General features: G+C 39.5%; 2 protein-coding genes across 2 annotated transcripts; one reads left to right on the plus strand and one right to left on the minus strand.

Annotated features, from left to right (window-relative positions):
- Positions 1 to 1,361: 1,361 nt before the first annotated feature.
- LOC4327260 (uncharacterized WD repeat-containing protein C17D11.16) lies at positions 1,362 to 6,031 on the minus strand. The gene is made up of 16 exons (XM_015790374.3): positions 5,821 to 6,031; positions 5,538 to 5,746; positions 5,331 to 5,410; positions 5,119 to 5,217; positions 4,751 to 4,874; positions 4,566 to 4,624; positions 4,394 to 4,465; positions 3,691 to 3,758; positions 3,509 to 3,605; positions 3,356 to 3,430; positions 2,804 to 2,902; positions 2,203 to 2,343; positions 2,078 to 2,107; positions 1,940 to 2,002; positions 1,768 to 1,845; positions 1,362 to 1,676 (listed from the first exon to the last, which is right to left on the minus strand). The coding sequence occupies exons 1-16, from the start codon at positions 5,937 to 5,939 to the stop codon at positions 1,626 to 1,628; spliced, it is 1,464 nt and encodes a 487-aa protein (XP_015645860.1). The 5' UTR covers positions 5,940 to 6,031; the 3' UTR covers positions 1,362 to 1,625.
- Positions 6,032 to 15,600: 9,569 nt separating this feature from the next.
- On the plus strand, positions 15,601 to 17,407 carry LOC4327261 (transcription factor TCP20). Its single transcript, XM_015766300.3, has 2 exons — positions 15,601 to 17,036; positions 17,138 to 17,407. Exon 1 carries the CDS (start codon positions 15,792 to 15,794, stop codon positions 16,743 to 16,745), a length of 954 nt encoding a protein of 317 aa, XP_015621786.1. The 5' UTR covers positions 15,601 to 15,791; the 3' UTR covers positions 16,746 to 17,036; positions 17,138 to 17,407.
- Positions 17,408 to 21,316: the final 3,909 nt, after the last annotated feature.

The following is a 21,316-nucleotide window of genomic DNA, read 5'->3' on the forward strand; positions in this document are numbered from 1 at the left end:
AACAGTTTGACTTTGTCTAAAGTGAAAACATCTTATAATCTGAAACGGATGGTGTATCATATATAAAAATACACGCAAAATACGCATATGTCAGAACACGAGAGCACGTACAAGTACACGTATAAAAAAGAGAAAAAAACATACAGCTACAAAAACAAAGAGGACACATGAAGATGGCCCATATGCTTTTGATCCAGATAAAAGTTTAAAAAGATCCATGACACAGTGACACGCAATGCTGAATGTTCAGGCACAATAATATATGTCCTCTGCCTGCATCTGTGCATAATTGCATATGCAATGTCTCACCCTGTTTAAGCAAAAAAAGGGATTTGATAACATTAACCGTTTGGATTATCACGGGGTGATCGGAGCCACATGTTTCTGGCCGTCCCTTTTTTGGATGCTGATTCAGATCAGCGTCAGTGGCGATGAGATCACGTATTATTATTTTTTTTTCTCCTTTTCCTTTTATCTTAAACACGCAGCTGCACGATATGACATAGAAAAGGGACCAATCCATGCTACCAAAATAAATACCACCTCCATATTTTAATGTATGACGCCGTTAACTTTTTATCCAACGTTTGACTATTCGTCTTATTCAAAAAAATTTATATAATTATCATTTATTTTATTGTAATTTGATTCATAATCAAATGTTCTTTAAGCATGACATAAATATTTTTATATTTGCACAAAAATTTTGAATAAAACGAATAGTCAAATGTTAGTTGAAAAGTCAACAGCGTCATACATTAGAGGGAGTACTATATTAGAGAGGGGCAAAAGGCAAATTATGCTGGAAAAAAAGGTTGATGCATGAATATGCATGCAACCTATGCATCGTGTCCACGATCACGATGAGATGATGATCAGGTTTAGTGGCGCAGAATAATTACAAGTGGACTTCTTTGGAACGTGGAAAGCAGATGATCCTAGTAAAAAAAAAGCATTAATAAATATCTTCCTGACGCCTTGACACTGCAGCGCAGCAAATGAGATTAAGACGCGCATATTAATAATTACATGAAGTTCCTAATCAGGTTAATGCTGATAATGCGTTGAGTGTTATTTTGTGCGGATGGAATGATGATTAGACGAATGATTTATGATAATTATTTAAGATACAGACGGATTAATTAACTATTATTATAAAGTTAAACAATGGATTTTAAAACAGTATTATAAGAAATTCATATATTGGAAGTTTTTGTAAAAATCACACCATCTAAGAGTTCAGAAACATGACGGCCTTCCACTCCCCTAAAACGAACAGGTACTGTAATACAAAATGCATATAGTTGTAAACATGGCATTATCTCGCACAAAATTAACACAGTAAAATTTCCGATAAGAGATATCCACTGCAAAACCCTTTCATCACTTTCTGTTGCACAAGCGCCAAAAGGTACATGAATCGATTGTTTGCATTCCACTCGTTCAACAAAATTGGACTTGATAACATGGACAAAACGAAAAGCTTACATCACAACTAGAAATCTATCCTCATGTGCGTAGCAATGTATAGCCAGAAACCGCTTGAGCCAGCAATGTTGACTGCTATTATGTTTCCAGCATCACTTGTATCGGTCCTCGGAAAGCTTGTCGAATTTCCTACGGATCTATTTCCCGAATTTATTAGCTACAGCCGGTTCCGTTAGTGTGTTCCAGACCTGTCAAAGATGCAGAAAATAATGTCAATGAAGGCAATCAAACATGGCAACGAATCTTCAATAGCCTCTAGGCATGGCCATGATTGCTTACTTTTAATTTGCCTTTTGATCCTCCGCTGGCCAACAAGAAGGGACTGTCATTCGAAAATGATACCGAGAAAATAGCTCCCTGGAACAACATTGAAGCATATAAGAAACATAGAATTATAACTTGAAAGTGATTCCTTCCAAAGATAAAAGACTGGTTTCATTTCAGTTCATACGAGTTTTGGATTCAGAGAGGCGATGCACGATGGTTGGTTGTTTGATAAATCCCATAGCTTCACCTGTGTTTAAAAAAAAGGTGTTATTAATCAGCAGAATTGGTATCTAAGGTTTATCAAACTCAGGTAAGTTCGCACCATTTTGTCAGTCGAGCCTGTCGCAAGAAACTGCAAGAGAAAAAGCTAGTCTCAGTAACTCTCTATTAATCTATCTTTTGGTACATGCAGAATGCATACGTAGATTCTCAAAGAACATATCATACATTTGGGGTAGATGGACTGAAGGAGATGGAAGATACAGCCTTCTCGTGTGCGTGCAGAGTAAACGTGGGACGACCAGAATTTGAATTTGATGAGGCTGTCCGCTTATCAAATGCTTGAACCATCCCATTTTCAAGACTAACCTGCAAGAGTTAACAGATTAATGACTACCTTAACAAGGACCACACAGAACAGCCAAAAAAAAGTGGATCAAAGCAGAGTGTCATAGCATCAGGGAGAAAAGGGTCACCAAATAGGAAATCAAAACTGTGGGCACAAACAGCAATTTCAACTTAGCCTTCAAAGACTAGGCTATTTCCATAAGGGACCAAACATAGTGAATTTTGCATCCTATGGCTGCCCCTGCCACCCTCCACTGCTAAAATATCTACCTTTCTACTCAAATATGTTGTCATATCCGGGATACACTAACTCCGTTCATCTAAATTACGACAACTGTTCTCCAGAGGAAACTTGACGAAAAGGTTAGCAGAAGGCACCATTGTTTGTCAGCAATTTCTTACATGTTGATATATGACATGTATGAGTCTTAGGTTTTTAGCATGTTTTAAAAGAAAAGGAATGAAAGTTCAATTTACTCACCATGAAGGAGTGCTCATTATGCGGATCCCAAGCTAAGCTTTCTACATCTGCTTCAACAGACCATTTATTACAACTCTGTCCACCATCTTTCATGTCATTCTGTAATACAGCAGTAGCCATTGTGAGTTTTCAGTTAATGTAAGTATACATAAGTTATCACAATAATGTGACAGCCTTCAACAGGATAATCGAAATGAAACTATAACTTGGTCCTTTATATACCATGAGAGAAAGAAAATAAGGGCTTACAAGAAAATTCCTCTGAACCAAAAAAATATATATTGTACAATTAGCATGGCACAAGCATATTCAGTTCTCGATTTATCAGTTATCATCTAAATGCCTCTATCCAAGTACAGAACAAAACAAGATTATTAATTACACATCCTTTTAATTATCACACTGCTTATAGTCTGGTCAGAAACAATATGATACATATAATGTAAGATAATTTTCTAAATAGCATCTAAAATTAAGAAGTACAACAGCAGCAGAACAAATTTCAGGAAACAAATCAACAATAGAACTCATTATGATTAGTAGATCCATTACCATGGCAACTGATTTATCGAACGATCCGCTTAGAAGAACTTCAGGCGATTGTCGGCTCCAAGCAACAGATTGAACCTACATGCCAATGTAAGGAAAAATCAAATGTCTCAGAAACAAAAATGCAGTAAGTAAACAAAAGTAGTAAACCATTACCTTGTCATCATGATGTTCCAATGTGACTGCACATTTGCCAACAGATACATCCCAAATCTTAACAGTTTTGTCTGCACTTGCACTAGCTAGAACATTCCTGTGGCTCATAAGAACAGCAAGTCGTTCATGATGGGGCCATTAAGAGAAGATGTATTATCACTTGAGTAGAGAACTAAACGCACCTCACCTCCTTGTTCCATGCAAGACCAAGCACAGAACTTCTATGACTTCCCTTCTTGTACTTTTTTGCCTGTGCATGAGAGGGCATGTAGCATGAACATTAGTGCAGCTAATGAGGGACGAGAAGTAAACAAACACCTGAAGATGGGCATATGTGAATCATACATATGTATAAAGTAAATAAAGGCAGTGCCAATGAGCCTATGCAGAAGTCTGCTTAATCTACCCTTCAGGTACTACCAGTACCAGTTAATCGGATAAATGTGATATCAGTTCATGTGAATTCAGTTTAAATAAAGATTAGGGTGGATCTGAATCTCAAACAGTTCTTTCACAACATCCGGTGGCAAAAAAAAAATGCTGGCTCAATTTCAGGTCAGCATTTTTTCATTAAATTCAAACATAGAGCATAGCTGCTAAGGGAACTGATGGCAGGTTTCCCACATGGTGATCTAGACTAAGGCTGAATGCAAATAAACAGGAAAGGAACAATGGTAATCATTACAATGCTAAAATGTGTTATCAGCGCATCTAAAACAGAATGTTCAACATTGAATTGACAGAATGCCAGGAGAGTCGACAAACGCTCAACAGGAAGAGTAAGACAAGATGAGCTGAGCATGACCAATCAGTAACATATCCCATGCAAAGCAACGATATCTTCAAACTAGCTCAACATTGAAAAATAAGGACTCAGGAGAGAACCTTTTTGCCCTTTACTTTTTTCTTCTTTTTTGAATGTCCTCCTAGCACCATGTGAGGTTGAACTTCATCGACCTGTTACATAACACCAAATTCCAGAATCATTAATTGCTTTGCAGTCAAGCAGTTGATGGCTGTATAGAAAGACGGTGTTGTATGTTTCTAGAAACATTACTATATCCAGGTCCCAAATTTCAATTGCAGGATCCATGGTGCCAACAGCTACGAAATTCCCTGAGGTAAAAACAATGAAGAAAGGATCACAAAATAGGATGTATGAGCAAGTAAAACATTGAACTCGGAATAGATTGGCACTTAGTTGCTTATCTAGTAAAACACAAACAGCACCAAAATTTTTACCTTTGTCGCCACCCTTAAGGTTAAAATCCATCCATGCTGTGCACAACGGAAAATCAGCTAGAGGCACCTCATGGTGCACAAACATATTTAGATCGCCGTCTTCTGTTTCTTCAAGTAAATTTACCTGCATAGATAGAAATTCACAGATTGAGTTCATATTATATGAACTAATAGCATTCAGCACAATGAAACATCAGTGACCACAGATCAATTTTAAAATATGCCAACAAGTATTAGAGTAACTCCGCATAAATATTCCTCTTTAGATTGATCTTATAAAATAACTCGTCAAAATCAGACAAAGCTGAACTACAGCAATCATATTTAGCAAAAAATAAATAAATACGAAGGCGCTAATGGAATCTTGCCTGCAGCGAATTGACATCATCCTCATTATATGCACAAACTACCATCAAATCAGTAGGTTTGATAGTCATGTCTTCAATCTCTTCATCATCGTCATCCTCCTAATATGCGTCACATGAGGGGACGGATTCAGTGAACTCCAATCCGGTGGTAGTACATTTTAAAGGAAAAGGAAATGAACACAAAGTCCCCTTCACAGTAAGAGATAACTCACATCATTGTTCTTGAGATAGGGGTCCAGGTCATTGCTAGCATAGTACAAGTCCCCTTGGCCGGAGCTGAAAATCTCGAGACCTGATGTGAATACATATCAAGTTGCCATTTACGATTAGCTCCTGCAGCTTAATCATCATCAATGGCTACTACTGACCAAATCGAAACTGACAGCAAAAGTGCAAAGAGGATTCGGATTCGTAGCTACCTTCCTCCTCCTCGTCGTAGTTGTCCATGTTGAGCTCCTTGAGCTCGTCGGCGACGTCATCGACAGCGCCCTTAGCGAGCGCCTTGGCCGCGGCCTTTGCCTGCGCGACCTCGTCTACCTCCTCCTCCTCCTCATCGGCGGCGGCATCGACCTCCATGTTGCCATTCTCCTCGCCGTCGTCGGCGTCCTCGTCGGCGTCGCTCCCACCTCTGCACGTTGGAGATCGTGACCGTGAGCCAGCGCAGCAGCGGCGGACGAGGAAGGGAGGGGAGGGGATGCGTACTCCGTGTGCTGGGCGATGGCCTTGATGGCCTCGTCGATCTCCTCCTGCGTGGGCGGCTCCGCCTCGACGGGGACGAGCTTGGCGGCGCCCCTGGGCACCCACGATATCGCGGAGATCATCCTCGGAGCTTCGGTGGTTGGAGCAAGGCGGCGGCGAGTACTCCGGCGAGAGGGGAGATGGTTGGGCGGTGGCGCGAGGGGGAGGAGGTTGTGAAGAGGAGAAGAGGGGAGGGGCTAGGGTTTAGTTGGTTCGCGGCGAATGCAATTGAATTGGGCTTGTAGTGGGCTGGGCCGAGCCGTGCGGATTAACTGGGCCGCGCCACCGCGAGATTGTTGCGTGCGGCGGTAGGCGAGGTGAAGAGAATTTTCTCGCAGCTGCAACTTTTCTATAATCAGAAGTTTCTCAAACGGTCTAATTTTTCATCTAAATTCTGAAAAAAATATAATTAGAGAATCCAGAAAATGAAGCTGTAAATTAAGTTTCTTAATAGTCTGTTTACTAGCTTTTGATCCAGAAAATATATTTGTAATTTCTCTCAAAATTAGAATGAGAAGTCCGTTTAAACAGTTCAACTTTTTATTCAGACAGTGAAAAGTTGCATTAGTTATAGAATTTAGAAAATATAATACTACACCCGTCTCAAAATAAGTGCAATCGTGGATATCCGTGTCCAACGTTTGACCGTACGTCTTATTTGAAAAAAAAAAGGTAAAAAAAATAGTCGCACGTAAAATATTATTCATGTTTTATCATCTAATAACAATAAAAGTACTAATCATAAAAGGCTTTCAAATAAAACGAACAATCAAACATCGGATATATTAAGGTGTAAATCTAATATTTATTTTGAGACGAAGAGAGTTTTAGCAGTGAGAAATGATTGGGTTGGTTTGGTTTGTGGCCTAAATTGGCCTTACCAATTTTTATCAATATCAAATTTTGGTAACTTTTGGCATGGCTAATTTTGGCAAAGGTAAAATTGTGTTTAGATTGAAGCCAAAATAGCCTAAATTAACGGTTGAAATGGCATATTTTCTTAGGCATGCTAGAATTTGGCTCCAAACCAAATAGACAATAAATACTATTGAAATTGCCAAATATTGGTAAGGCCAATATAGGCCTCAACCCAAACCAACCCGATTTTTCCATAAGCTTCTCGAACTCAGACCGAAGAGGAAACGAGATACGGCCGACGCAGTGGCTAACGGCGTCGACCAAAAAGCAAAGGAAGAAGGGCGGTGGGGGCCACCCCGATCGGATCGGGGGGAAGCGGTTCGTGTCCACCTCCGGCGAGGGAGGCCAATCGGCGAGCGGCGGGGGGACCCGCCACCGCTCGCCGGCCCGGACAGTCTCGTGTCGCCACAGTACGGTGCAACACAAGCCACCAAAAAGTCCCTGCACGTAGTAGCCACGTACGCCGTGCTTGCGTTGCGACAAAAAACAATCTACGCTTAACTACGACTAATCGTGTTTAGTTCGGAAAAAGAAATTTTTTTTTTGCTGTTTGATCGGATGTCGGAAGGGATTTTCGGACATGAATGGAAAAACTAATTTCATAACTTCCTGGAAACCGCGAGACGAATTTATTAAGCCTAATTAATCCATCATTAGTATTTGTGGGTTACTATAGCACTTATGGCTAATTATGGAAAAATTAGGCTCAAAAGATTTGTCTCACGATTTCCATACAAACTGTACAATTAGTTTTTTTAATAATCTATATTTAATCCTCTATGCATGTGTCCAAAGATTTAATGTGATGTTTTTGGAAAAAAAAGGAACTAAGCCGTGGGTCGTGTTTAGTTCAAAATTTTTTCTTCAAACTTCCAACTTTTTCATCACATCAAAACTTTTCTACACACATAAACTTTCAACTTTTCTGTCACATCGTTCCAATTTTAACCAAACTTCTAATTTTAACGTAAACTAAACGAGGCCTAAAATCTAATCACTCCTACGCACAGCAAATCTAATCTGAGATGACCTGAATACGAGTGTGTTTAGTTCACGTTAAAATTAAAAGTTTGGTTGAAATTGGAATGATGTGACGAAAAAGTTAGATGTTTATATGGGTGTGTTTAATTCACGCTAAAATTGGAAGTTTAGTTGAAATTGGAACGATGTGACGGAAAAATTAAAAGTTTATATGTGTAGGAAAGTTTTGATGTGATAGAAAAGTTGAAAGTTCGAAGAAAAACTCGGCCCTGATCTGAAATTAATCCCCGGTCACGTCAGGTCAGGTCACATCGCATCATCAGGGCCATAAGAACCTTGCACTGCAAATTCCACACGCCCATCTCCCCATCGTCCAACCGTGACCGACCGCTTCCAGTGCACACCCGTCCTCGTCTTGGTAGCAGCAGTAGTATCTCTAACAATCATAAGCTTCTCATAAACAATTCAGATTTTCGTTCGAATTTTTAGATGTTTTAGTTATAGAATTTATAAAAAAAAACTCCCTTTGTCTTAAATTATAGCAGCTTTCAACAGATTATAACATATACTATTGTACTACGAATATAAATAGATGTATATACAAGTACGTAGCACTAGATATGTTTAATCCACCAAAAATAGTTTAACTTTAGAATAAAAACTCACGGCTATATTTAAAATGTTTTCTAACTTACGACTACATTTAAAATTAAAATGGAACAGAGGAAATAGATATATGCAGAGTAAACGATACTGTGAGCCCAACATGCAAGTTCCAGTCGTTGTCGATCGCCTGAATTTGGACAGATGAAATAAGATCGATCCTGAAACAACTTGTGGGAACGCACGCACCAGCTAGCAGCAGCATGAGGGTTAAAAAAAATAGTTGAGGCAAAGCAAGCATCAAGTTGCTGTTTGTATAATAATTCTCCTAACAAGTAGTAGCAGCTAGAAGCAGCTACCGGGATAAGGAAGGGCACGGGGAATGGAAAAAAAACGTCCAAAAAAGACCCAAACCGATGGGGTTCTTCTTCAGCGGCCAATTTTTAGTTAGTTCCATGTCATGTGTTGGACCTTGCTAGCGACCTTGGTGTGGCCACCTGCCTCTGCATTCTACTATAATCCCCTATATATACATTTCCTTTTATTCATTCCAATATCGTTTTCTTCTAAAAAAAAACTCAACTTTTAGTCTTAGATTCTCTCTCACGCACAAAATTAATAAAAAGAGTAAGTTTCATAAACCCATGTTTTATGATCAATGTTACGGACAACCATATGTATTATAACATGTGGCATATAACTACATGTTTATGGTCTCATTGTTTCATAAAACCCCATCTTTATTTCAATCTTGATAAATTTCAGCATATTTTTAATAAATTTTTGAAAGTAGTAAAGAATTAAACTATCAACCTTAGTCAAGAACTTAATAATTAAAAATTTTATATGCACTATATGTTTTTGCTCAAAATAAATAAAAGTGGAATTCTGTGAAACTTTAAAATCATAATACCAAAGGTTAGGTGTCACATATCATAATATCTGTGGTTTTATGCAACTTTAACAATAAACATGAGGTATTTTGAACTTTGCTCTTGGTAAATTATCATGCTGTCATAGCTACAATGTTGTCTAATTCCTAACTGAGAATATCTTTCAAGAAAAAAAACATGGATGGAAGTATATCACATAGCTACAAATGCTATGCCATCACAGTTTGTTGGATGCACTCATCCAGTCGGTTTCTATTGGGTCACCAAATCACCAAGAAAATACCCCAAAAAATATCTTAGCCGCATTTCGATGTGTTTTTCTTTATAAGAAATGGAATGGAAAACAGAAAATGCAAGATAAGCATATATATTACAGTATTCCCACTATTTTATTTCTTTTTCTTTAGACAAATATTCGACATCGTGATACTAGTGGTTGCAGTGAGACGTGTGAATCCCATGGGTTTATATTAGTGAGGGTGTCCTTGTCACCTTGTTCATTGTGGATGAGCTCGGATTTGCATGTCTCCATCATGTTTCTCCATCAATAATAACATAATATAATATTACATTATTGCTACGTATTTTCAGCACTACTACTACTACTCCATTATGCTTGATACTTGGGGAATCAGTCACAGCCTCACAGTGTTTATATACACCGGTAGATATTTCGTCTGTGCTGAGTATAGTATGGATGGACACACTGATCTCATCAGCCGAGGATACCGGGAAGTTTTGGGAGTCACTAAAATTTCATGGTTTAGAAATCAAAATTTGGTTATTGCAAAGTTTGACTATTTTCTCTTCAACAAACCATATATGCCCTGAGGCTCCGTTTGAGATAGTTGTTAAATGTATTATTGAATTGATTATAATGATAAGGAGTAAATATGTATAGAAAAACAAATACTCAACAATCTGTATATTATTCAAAACATAGAACAAATAATCTATTCAATAATCCGATGAATGCGAGTTAAAAAGAACATAGTCTTAACTCTCGAGAGATTACATGATATCAGTCTCATATTTTCACTTATGCTTATGCTTATAAGTCAAAATTTAAATTTTCAACCTTATAAATTTGAAGTTGATTTTGGGTTTTTTTTATCGTAATATATTTTCCAGTCTTTGCTTTTAAATCGCTAAGAACACGTATAATTTTATCACAAATTATTCTTTGTTTGCAAATATGCCGCTTGGCATCCGACGCGTGATAATTGATTGGTGCCACGCACACATGTAAGGAGAAGTAGACACGTTGAAAGTGTAACTCGAAAGGCAAGAGTAAACATTAAACTTAAAAGGGGGATGCATGTATGATGATGCTCCAGTGCAGACTTGGAAGCAGTTTGATCGAGTTGATGATGTGGAGGGTCAGTAGTGCAGGCAGCAATCCCCTTGTCTCCATCGACGAACGAACTGGGGCTGAAATGCCCTAATTCGCGAATGCTTTTGCTTTCTTTTGTGGTTGTTATGATCGCCTCTTTTCTCCTATAGTCCTATTGTTGCTGCCATTCGATTCGATTCCATCTCTTCCACTGTCCCAGTTACATTATACTCGGCTGAAATGCCAGAATAACATGCTACCACTGTAATTACTGGTATATGAGTTACACTCTCTTATTATCATATATATTAATGTTTATAATGGTACTTTCTTCGTTTCATATTATAAAATTTTCTAGCACTGTCCACATTTATATCGATTTTTTTAGATAACATCGATTTATATCGATGTTATATACATATCTAGATTTATTAGCATATATATAAATGTGAGTAATGTTAAAAAGTTTTATAATATAAAACGAAGGAAGTGGTGTAATTATGATGAGTTGATGTGAACCGGGTTTGGTCATGGTGAGCAAGTGAGCAACCATGGCAGCTAGCTGCCGGCGCTGCCAATACTCACTTGACACCTGGTTTTCATCCGTTCGGTGTTATGGAATTCGACTGTCTAATCAGCATGGTCAATTCAGGATACTTCATTATAAACACAGAAAAACTAATCTGAGTTGAGTCATGATACTTCATGATCTTGTTCCTACCATGAAACAATATTATGTACTCCCTCTATCCTAATAGGACAATTTTATCATACTTCAGAAAATTCTGACAGTTACCATATTTTTATATAAAATTTAGTATTATTAGATACTTTGAGGTAAATAAATTTTAGTGTAAAATTTAGGTATCTCGAGGTAATTTTTTAAGTACCGTAAAATTTCTCATCCTAGCAACGCACAAGCAGCTTGAGGCATTTTAAATTTGTATTGAAATATAAGTATTTTTAGGTTGTGTTCTTTCTACATTTTTCTAACTACTACTCCTTCGTTTTTCACATGCACACATTCTGAATTACTAAATGGTGTGTGTTTTGAAAAAAAAACTAGTAAAAAGTTGTTGTAGAAAAGCACAATAATTTATTTTTAAGTTTTTTCTTATACCTAATTAATCATGCGCTATGCATTATTAATTGAGTATTTATTATTTTAAACTTGACAATTAATTAATACAGTATAATTTTTTAACCACTTTTCTATATTTTGTAGATAAAATATTTTATTTGTACCATGGAGAACCAATTATTTCTCCTCTCTAATCTCTATCCGCTGCAAAAGATAAGCTATAACTGCTGAAGATGTTGCCGCTACACCGATCGGTCCTTGGGGGAAAAAACAGATTGAGAAGGAAGGAAGGAGATGCCGCGTCCGCGTGTGATGTGATCGTGCGGTTTTCGTTTCAGATGCGGATGCGGTGTTCGATCGATCGCGCGTCATCACTTTGTCTCTGTCGGCTACTCCACCGATCAGGCGTGCCTGCAACTGCATGTCTTCTCATCCAGATTATCCACTCAATTAACGATGATCCAATCTGTGTTCAACTATACTAACTTGCGGAGCCAATAAGCAAAACGGCATATTTACAAACGAAAAAAATTTGTGAGTAAAATTTTTATATACGTGTTCTTAACGATCTAAAAGCAAATGCTTAAAAATAAACTTTAACGAAAATACCTCAAAATCAGCTCCAAATTTAAAGTTGAGATTCTAAATTTTAGCTGATAAGAAAAAGCACAAGCAAGAAGATGAGGCCCTTGGTATGATCGAGCTTAATCATTTCCGAGAGCTATGCTTAACTTTCAACCCCATCGATGAATAAGCAAAACAGCATATTTACAAACGAAAAATAATTTAAAAATAAAACTTTTATATATGTGTTCTCAATGATCGAAAAGCAACGGCTGAAAAATAAACTACGATATAAAAACTCTAAAATTAACTCTAAATTTAGGGTTGAAAATTTAATTTTGGTTAATAAGTATAAGTATAAGTGAAAAGATGTGGCCGAATATCATCCTGCTGTCTGCGAATTCACAACCTGGGTCTCTATAGGCTCTAGCCATCTGTACAAGAAAATCTGGAAAAAAATGTTTGGAATAATCCAACCAAACCTGCCAAATACTACTCCCAGTTTGACAAATTAGTCCAGGTTTCAGACAAACTCGCTCAAGTCTGAATCGCATGTTTACAATTTTGACAAATCTCTCCCAGATCACTGTGCCCATCATCTCTATCCGTACTGGAGTACAAATAAAGGTTCAGAAAAAATGGATAAGCAGGTGACACAAGCTGATTAAAACGAACAGGTGATAGATAAAAGAGTAAACGAGATGCCAAATTGGCTGTCGGGTGAGGAATAGACAGGCCAGGTTAGGCGCCCGGGATATCTTAATCTCCTCCTTATCTTAATTCCTGTTAGAGAGAGAGAGAGACATCGTGTTCGTCCCTGTTTGACCTCAACCTGCCCAACTTGTGTACACTTGCAAATTATTCCCTCTCCTCTCACTCACCTCAAGATGAAAGAGATACTCCCCCATCCCATTTTTTATTTTAAGTGCAGCTATAAATTATAAATTTTAGTGTCCAAGATTTAATCGTTCATATTACTTTTTTTATAGTTAGTATTTTTATTGTTATTAAATGATAAATCATGAATAATATTTTATGTGTGATTTATTTTTTTAAGTCTTTTATAAAATACGGATGGTCAAATGTTATACACGAAAATTCACAACTGTATTTAAAATGGGATTGAGAAAATACAGAAAAAAGAGAGAAATCGAGCCAGAATTTCGCAGCCAATTAGTGGAGAGAGAAGAGAGAAAGAGAGAGAGAGAGAGAGAGGAGAATCTCTAACTGTACTGCTGGTACTTACCCACGAGACAGAGCATCTTGGAATATATCAAGTGAATGCGAAATGTTTTTCTCCTCTCTCTTTTTTCTCTTCTTTCCTTTTTTCTGATCGATGAAGTGAATGCGTATTGCTGTTGGTGCTACAGTGCTATAGGGACAGTTTGTCTCCGTGGTGTGTTTTTGAATGGTGTACATTTGTTCTTTTTAGCAAACGAAGGCATAGCAAAATACGAGCTTTTATCTAACCATCTGATGATCGGATCATCGGAATAGCAGACCGCAATTGCGGTATGTTGATTTTAGAGAAAGTAATGTCTCCATTGTAATGCTTTGTTCAGCCATGGAGAAAATGTTTAAAGCAACGCAACAATCAAAACATAAATTTTCTGAGGAATTCAAATTGTTAGTCTCTTATTGTCTACGACAACAACGACCAAAATTTGAATTTTTAAAATTAAAGTTTAGAGTTGATTACAAGGTTTTCTCATTGCGATTTATTTGCCAGTGTTTTTAGCACAAATATCTCTTTTGTCTTTATTTATTTATTTATTTATTTATTTTCTACAGCTTATGAGTCGTAACTCAACCGATCATAACCATATTACTTACACTATCTTTCATTATTTTCATGATATTTTTATTAGAGCAATAATAAGCATTGGATGCCTGGTTGCATCTGCGAGTGCAAGTTCGTAGTACCGGCAGCAATTCTGATCCAAAGCTGTTTGTGTTTGAATTGAGGCAGGGAGGTGCTACAGTAGAAGTTACTCCCTTCTCACAATTGCGGGTACGTGTCCAATTGTCTGTTTTATTTTTTAAGAAATAAAAAAAGTTAAAAATAGTGATGCATAAATTATTATTCATATTTTACCATCTGGTAATAATAAAAATACTAATCATAATTTTTTATGTAAGATAAATGTAGATACAGAAAGCTACAATTATTCTTAAAATGAGACGGAATGAATAGTACGCGGCAGGGCAGTTCGGCCGGCAGACAGCCGCACACACAAAGTCAAGAACGACATGAAAAATTACACACAGTCTTCATCCCCCAATATGAGGGGACAATTTCCCATGCATATGTGCTATGTCCACCCTTCACCATGCACCCCCAGCGGTATTTTATATCGCCGAATGGGTCGCGGAGTATTTTCTTTTTCTTGTTTTGGTAAACACATGTCGAGTGATTTTCTTATGCGAAATTTCCGCAAAGTTGTCTATAAACATACGTCGGTTTTAACTAAAAAAAAGTGAGTGCTCACAGGCTTGTTCACTAGCATCTGAAATGCTACTACGAACCAAGGCTGAAAACAAGTTGGTGTTTTTCAATCATGTACATTCATGATAAGATCACATGACGTATACTAGTTTAAATTTAAAAATAAAAATAGTTTTGTGTGCCCATCCCAAGTGGACGTAAGAAAATACCCCTCTCTCCTCCGTTGGTGGCTGACAACTTTCTTCCCCTCTTTTCATTTTTTTTCTTTTCCACTCTCCCCCAAGTGAGTTCTACCAACCACGAGTAAGTAAACTCCAAAGCTAGTAGACAGTAAATTTTAAAAAGGCAGGTAAAAAAAGAAAGCACACACACTCTCTCTTAAGCGTCACTTCAGAGGTTTTAACAGCTTGGTTAGAAAAGGATATCCCAAGCCCTAATCACCATGTTAAAGCCATCCCATCCTAAAATTTTTCACCATGTCACATCGATCGTTTGGACGCCTGCATATAGTATTAAATTTAGGCTAAAAGAATAATTAATTACACAGATTAAGACTACTTTACGAGACGAATCTTTTAAGACTAATTGCTCCATGATTTAATAATGTGGTGTTACAGTAAATATTTCCTAATAACGGATTAATCAGGCTTAATAAATTCGTCTCGCTGTTTACTGACGGATTCTGTAATTAATTTTTTTATCAGTGCTCAAACACTCCATGTGATACCCTATATAATAACCGATGTGACACGATAAAATTTTACGACGTGAATCTAAACACCCTAGTTAAGAGAGAGAACAGAGATAAGAAAAAAAGAAGAGAGAAAGTCCAAATAGGAGAGAGTAAATCTAGAAAGTGGGTGTGGTATCTTTCCCAAGATTTTCTTATTCTTCTTCTTCTCCTCCTCTCTCTTCTCCTCTTCTTGCACCTCCTCACCTTCTCCTCTCCTCTCCTCTTCTTCTCCATCACCATCCACCCATCCAACTGGTCCAACTCCTCCAATCGTTTGCTTCTTCTTCTTCCTCTTCTCGCTGTTCTTGGTGGAGGAGGAGATTAGGGTTTGATTAGGGTAGATAGAGAGAGAGGGGTTGGGTTTGGTTGGTGTTTGTGTGGAGATGGACCCCAAATTCCCCCCACCCCCACCGCTAAACAAAACGGAGCCCACCACCACCACCACCAACCAGCAGCATCACCACGATGAGCAGCAGCAGCAGCATCGCCTCCAGATTCAAGTTCATCCTCAGCAGCAGGAGCAGCAGGATGGAGGTGGAGGAGGAGGGAAGGATCAGCAGCAGCAGCAGCAGATGCAGGTGGTGGTTGCGGCGGCGGCGGGGGAGAGGAGGATGCAGGGGCTAGGGCCGAAGCGGAGCTCGAACAAGGACCGCCACACCAAGGTGGACGGGCGGGGGCGGCGGATCCGGATGCCGGCGCTGTGCGCCGCCCGGATCTTCCAGCTCACGCGGGAGCTCGGCCACAAGTCCGACGGCGAGACCGTCCAGTGGCTGCTCCAGCAGGCGGAGCCGGCCATCGTCGCCGCCACGGGGACCGGGACCATCCCGGCGTCCGCGCTCGCCTCCGTCGCCCCCTCCCTCCCTTCCCCCAACTCCGCCCTCTCCAGGTCGCACCACCACCACCACCACATGTGGGCGGCAGCGCCGCCCACGGCGTCCGCCGGGTTCGCCGGTGCAGGGTTCTCCGGCGCCGACTCCGGGGTGATCGGCGGGATCATGCAGCGGATGGGGATCCCCGCCGGGATCGAGCTCCAGGGCGGGGGAGCGGGGGGGTTGGGGGGTGGGGGTGGCGGCGGCGGTGGCCACATCGGGTTCGCGCCCATGTTCGCCAGCCACGCGGCGGCGGCGGCGGCCATGCCGGGGCTAGAGCTAGGGCTCTCGCAGGACGGCCACATCGGCGTGCTCGCCGCGCAGTCGCTCAGCCAGTTCTACCACCAGGTCGGCGCCGCCGGTCAGCTGCAGCACCAGCACCAGCATCACCATCAGCAGCAGCAGCAGCAGCAGGACGGGGAGGACAACCGCGACGACGGCGAGTCCGATGAGGAGTCCGGGCAGTAGTAGCCGCGCCACCTGAATTTGTTCATCCACGCGTCGTCTCTTCGGAGGAGAAAAGAGAATTCTAGGAAGGACATGCAGCTAATGGAGGGGGGAATGGAATGCTTTTGTTACTGTTGGGTTGTTCTTCATGGGGGTTTTTATGTCTGATTTTTTTTCCTCGTGTGGTGTCGAAGCTCGAAAGAGGCTACTACTTTGCTCCGGCGACTTGTTGGGATGGATCATGATCATCTTCAGTTGTTACTCCTGCTGCTCCATGGATGGTTGCCGGTTTATCCCCCTCCAAGTGTTTAGGTGAAAGCTCAATATTTCGCACTCGACAGTCAACACATGACATGATCTTCGAAAGGTTGCTTGATGAGCTTATGTATCTGTGTTTGTGTTCATTTTTGCAGGTGTATAATAGCCGAGAGCTGGATGGACTGGATCATCGCTGTCGAGTGAGTGCTTTATTTGTTATTGCAGGTCGTTGTGTAGATATTCAGGTATTTTTGCAGTTAGAGAGGTCTTCTTTTTTTCCTTTTTACGAGAGTGATGATCCGCTTATGTGCGACAAATACGATGTCCGTCAAACTGATCCTCACCCACGGGCTGTTTCTGCAACGCAAATATGATGCATATACATTTTTAGAGGCCTGATTTTATATGCTTATTCTTTTGTGGTATGTTGTATGATGTCGGTTTCAAGGTTTCTCTTGATTTTCCCTGGCTTGCTTTTAGTTTGTGTAGCATGTTTACTATTTTTGTCAATTTCTTGATTTGGGTGACCTGTCTATTAATAGAACGGAACAGCAGAAACATCAACAATGTGTGCTTGCAGGCATGGTGTCAACGTGTCATGGTGAAAATAAATGTGTAATGTTTCTCTGTAGAGCATGTTTTACACTTTTAGTGCCTCATATACAGCACACAATTATACAGTAGAGCAATGCTTCATGATTGAGAAAAAAATCGCATGATGTGGCGCTGTAAATTCCAAGCATTCCCACGGTGTTTAAGTAAAGTAATATAACTCAAAAGCTTTTCACCTTGTTCGTTGTACGGACTAGTGTCTTCCTGGCTATGAGAAATAGGAATTGAGGCTAGCTCAGTTGGTAGGAGGAGGTGTGGGTGTACACTCCCACCACCCAATTTTTGATCTTCTAACTTCGGTGTATATTAATTTCTTCGTTCTTTAATTTCATACCAAAGTTTGTCTTTGCTTTCCTATAAAATGAAGATGGTATGACCTTTTTGTTCCTGTGCCATTGAAAACTCCAGTAAATATCTCATAGAACTTGAAAAATATCACGAACAATCAACGGGAAGGGCAAGCATGCTTCATAATCATAAGGTGGACCCTTGATGTTCCATAATCCATATCATTGGTTGACACTAACCAAGACCAAACAACCTTTCATGATGAGTTCGGTGTGGAAATGGCCCAACTAGATTGTGCTGGTATTGGCTTTAAGCTTGACTTTGTAACCTGAGCACATATAACACACCATAAGGCTCACCTGTGCTCGGTTTTACCTCGTCTATTTTCTTGTCATATGAAGGTCTCTAGCCACTACTGGTATATCAACAGAAGTTGTGAGGAGATGCCAGTTAAGTGTAGTGTTAGGGAGAACCTTTACCATCTCATCTAATGGAAAGTTGCAATCTTTTCTCTGGTGAGGTAGTAAAAGTGAACAGTTAAATTAAAATCATTTTACAAGTTGGGGAGCAGCATGTTCATTATAGTTCAGTCACAAACAACAAAAAAGTGTTCTCCTGTGTGGGCTAGCATGAGTGTGCCGACAACTGTAGTTATCCCAAATCCCATCTCCATAAATATACTTATATATCTTAAAAAGTGTTCATTTATCACGACTGCAACTGCTGGCTGGCCATCTGCTGCCCAATTGAAAATGTTCTTGTTTGCTGGATAGTACGTAGGTAATGTTCATGCTGCCCAGTTTTGTGTTGTGTTTGCACGGAATCCATTTCATATTTTTAGTACTCCTTACCTGTGTTGTTCGGCACATTCATTGCCGAAATCTCCCATAAATGTGAGAAAGCCATTTGGTACCTGCTGGATCTTGCCAAGATGCCATAAAACCTGAGCTGCACGAGTACTTTGGCATCGTCAGTGCACATGGTCGGCAGTCACAGCTAGTACATCAGCACTGTCCTGCCCTGAAAATGCCACAGGGCCATAAAAAACATATTTCTGTTTCTCTTTTCATGGAGTTATAATTTTTTTTGGCATGTTCATGGAGTGAATTTTCTGGTCCTGATGGTTGCTTGTGAGTTGTGACTTAATGCTACCATCTACTACTACCATTTGGTTGAGAGGACTAGAGGAGGTTAGGATACTACTCCTATTGAGTATTGAGATGCCAGGTAATGGATTTGTAGCTTACTGGATCATGGTAGAGTGTTACAAAAGTTTAGTAAATTTTCTGGAAATTGAACTGATGACTGCTCTATATATTGAGCAAGCTTACTACTGATACTAGAACTAGCATCTAGCATGTGAAGCATTCCCAATAGCTGAATTTGATAATGTTTTTATAACCATGGGCCTGCTGCTTGTCTTCTTCCAATACTTCATAGGTTAAAAAGTTGGGGTTAAAAGTGTGTGGACACTTGTGACAGTGTCGTGCTCAGTGAACAGCAAAAGTTACCTATAAAAAAACAACCTCGTCTCTGAAGATGGAGGTTCTCTTTTCCTTTCACCAACGACGATGCATGCGGTTGCTTGGAGATAGCAACATCTGTTGCTTCTCGAGTGGCAGCTCATTATTTTTTCCCCTTTTCTTTTGATTTTGATTCGCATGGTCACTTTGTCTCTGATGAAGCTTTTGCCTTTTGTCTTGCACTCGCTTTTCACCGCTGCTGTTTGTAAAATTGTTGGATGCGTTTCTCATTCTCAACATCAATTCGGATAGACTTTTGAGATGCCATTGCTTCTTCAATAGAACGAAACGGATGCCAGCAAGAGAAAAACGAAGCATCCGCTCTCACTGGAGGACACGTGAAAATGACGAGTTCGATGGCCAACCAACCTAACATGCTCATCCATGCTAAGACTGTAGTCTGTAGGGCTGAGTGTAGCAGCAGGCAGCAGCAGCAAATGCAAAGGGTGTGTTATTCACGTCAAAATTGAAAGTTTGGTTGAAACTAGAACGATCTGACGGAAAAATTGGAAGTTTATGTGAGTAGTAAAGTTTGATGTGATGAAAAAGTTAGAAGTTTGTTGAAAAATTTTGGATCTAAACTCAGCCTCAGCACATGTCAACCTTCTGAATTTAATCGACTGTAGCCATCCAGGTTGAGTTCACTAGAGATGGTCAAGTACGAGCATGCAAAAAAAAAGAAGTTATTAGTATATGGTTAATTCAGTTTTTGTTATTTTAAACTTGAAAAATGAATTTATATAATAGTTTAAAACAACTTCTGTATGGAACATGTTGTGCGAAATTCTGTATGGAACATGTTGTGCGAAATGTATCGTTTAGCAGTTTAAAATGCGTGCTAATTGAAACTGAGGTAAATCTGCATCTTAATCAAATAGAGCTTGCAACTTAGTTACTTGCTATAATAACCTTTTGATTTTCAAAACATCCCGGTTTTTGTCAATAACTTTTTTGGTAACTACAATACCATCGGAATAGGGATAATCCCTCCTGACGGTAAGGGAAGCCTGAACTACCAAGCAGCCAAATTAATAGAATTTCTTTGGGACATAATTTTTTACTGAAACTAGCTTAATTATCACAAAATTTTCTTCAAGTCCATTTGTTCAAAAGCAGGATTTACTGTTGTTTTTATACACCAGCATCAATTGATGTACGCATGCATCCACCACGCCTAAAATACATAAAATCCAACCGGTGAAAGCCATTCCCCTACAACTTTGACGGCATCAAAATTATTTATATTGCATGAATATTAATTTTAAGGTGGTCTAAATTATTCATACTCACGTTTGATGCGAACATAACCGACCTTTATTCTTCTTCTCTTTTTTTTTTTTGGCTTTGCCAATGTTTTCTGCTCCCAGCAGGTGGTGAGTGGTGAGCATTGGCCATTGAAGGATACCACAGGGGATCTGGTGAGGACATCAATTCACGCAGATGTCGCGCCGCGAGTGACCGGCGACCATTTCGCCAACGGATCATCCACGTCGAGTGGGACCCACCGCAAGTTTTTTTTTTCTAGCTTATCCTTGGTATCGTCTCTTCTCATCTCATTCGATTGGGACACACCATGCACGCCTCAGCCTCACCTCTTTCGGGATGAGAATGAGATGGTTTCGGTCACTGTCTAAACATTAATTTTTTCTAGCTGCCAGTGCTTAAATTGCGTCTTGCGTCCATTTTACTGGAACGACTCTTGTGCTTCTGCAACAGTAAAGTCTCGTCGATGTTTTGTGTTTCTGTGACAGTTTAGTCTCGTGTAGTGAGAACTTGCACCAGAATAAGAAAAGTACTACCTCCGTCCCAAAATAAGTGCAGTTTTACACTATTCACGTTCAACGTTTGACCGTCCGTCTTATTTGAAAAATTTATGAAAAAATTAAAAACATTTAGTCACACATAAAGTAC

Source organism: Oryza sativa, chromosome 1 (assembly GCF_034140825.1).
Source record: "Oryza sativa Japonica Group chromosome 1, ASM3414082v1".
NCBI classification, from domain to species: Eukaryota; Viridiplantae; Streptophyta; class Magnoliopsida; order Poales; family Poaceae; genus Oryza; species Oryza sativa.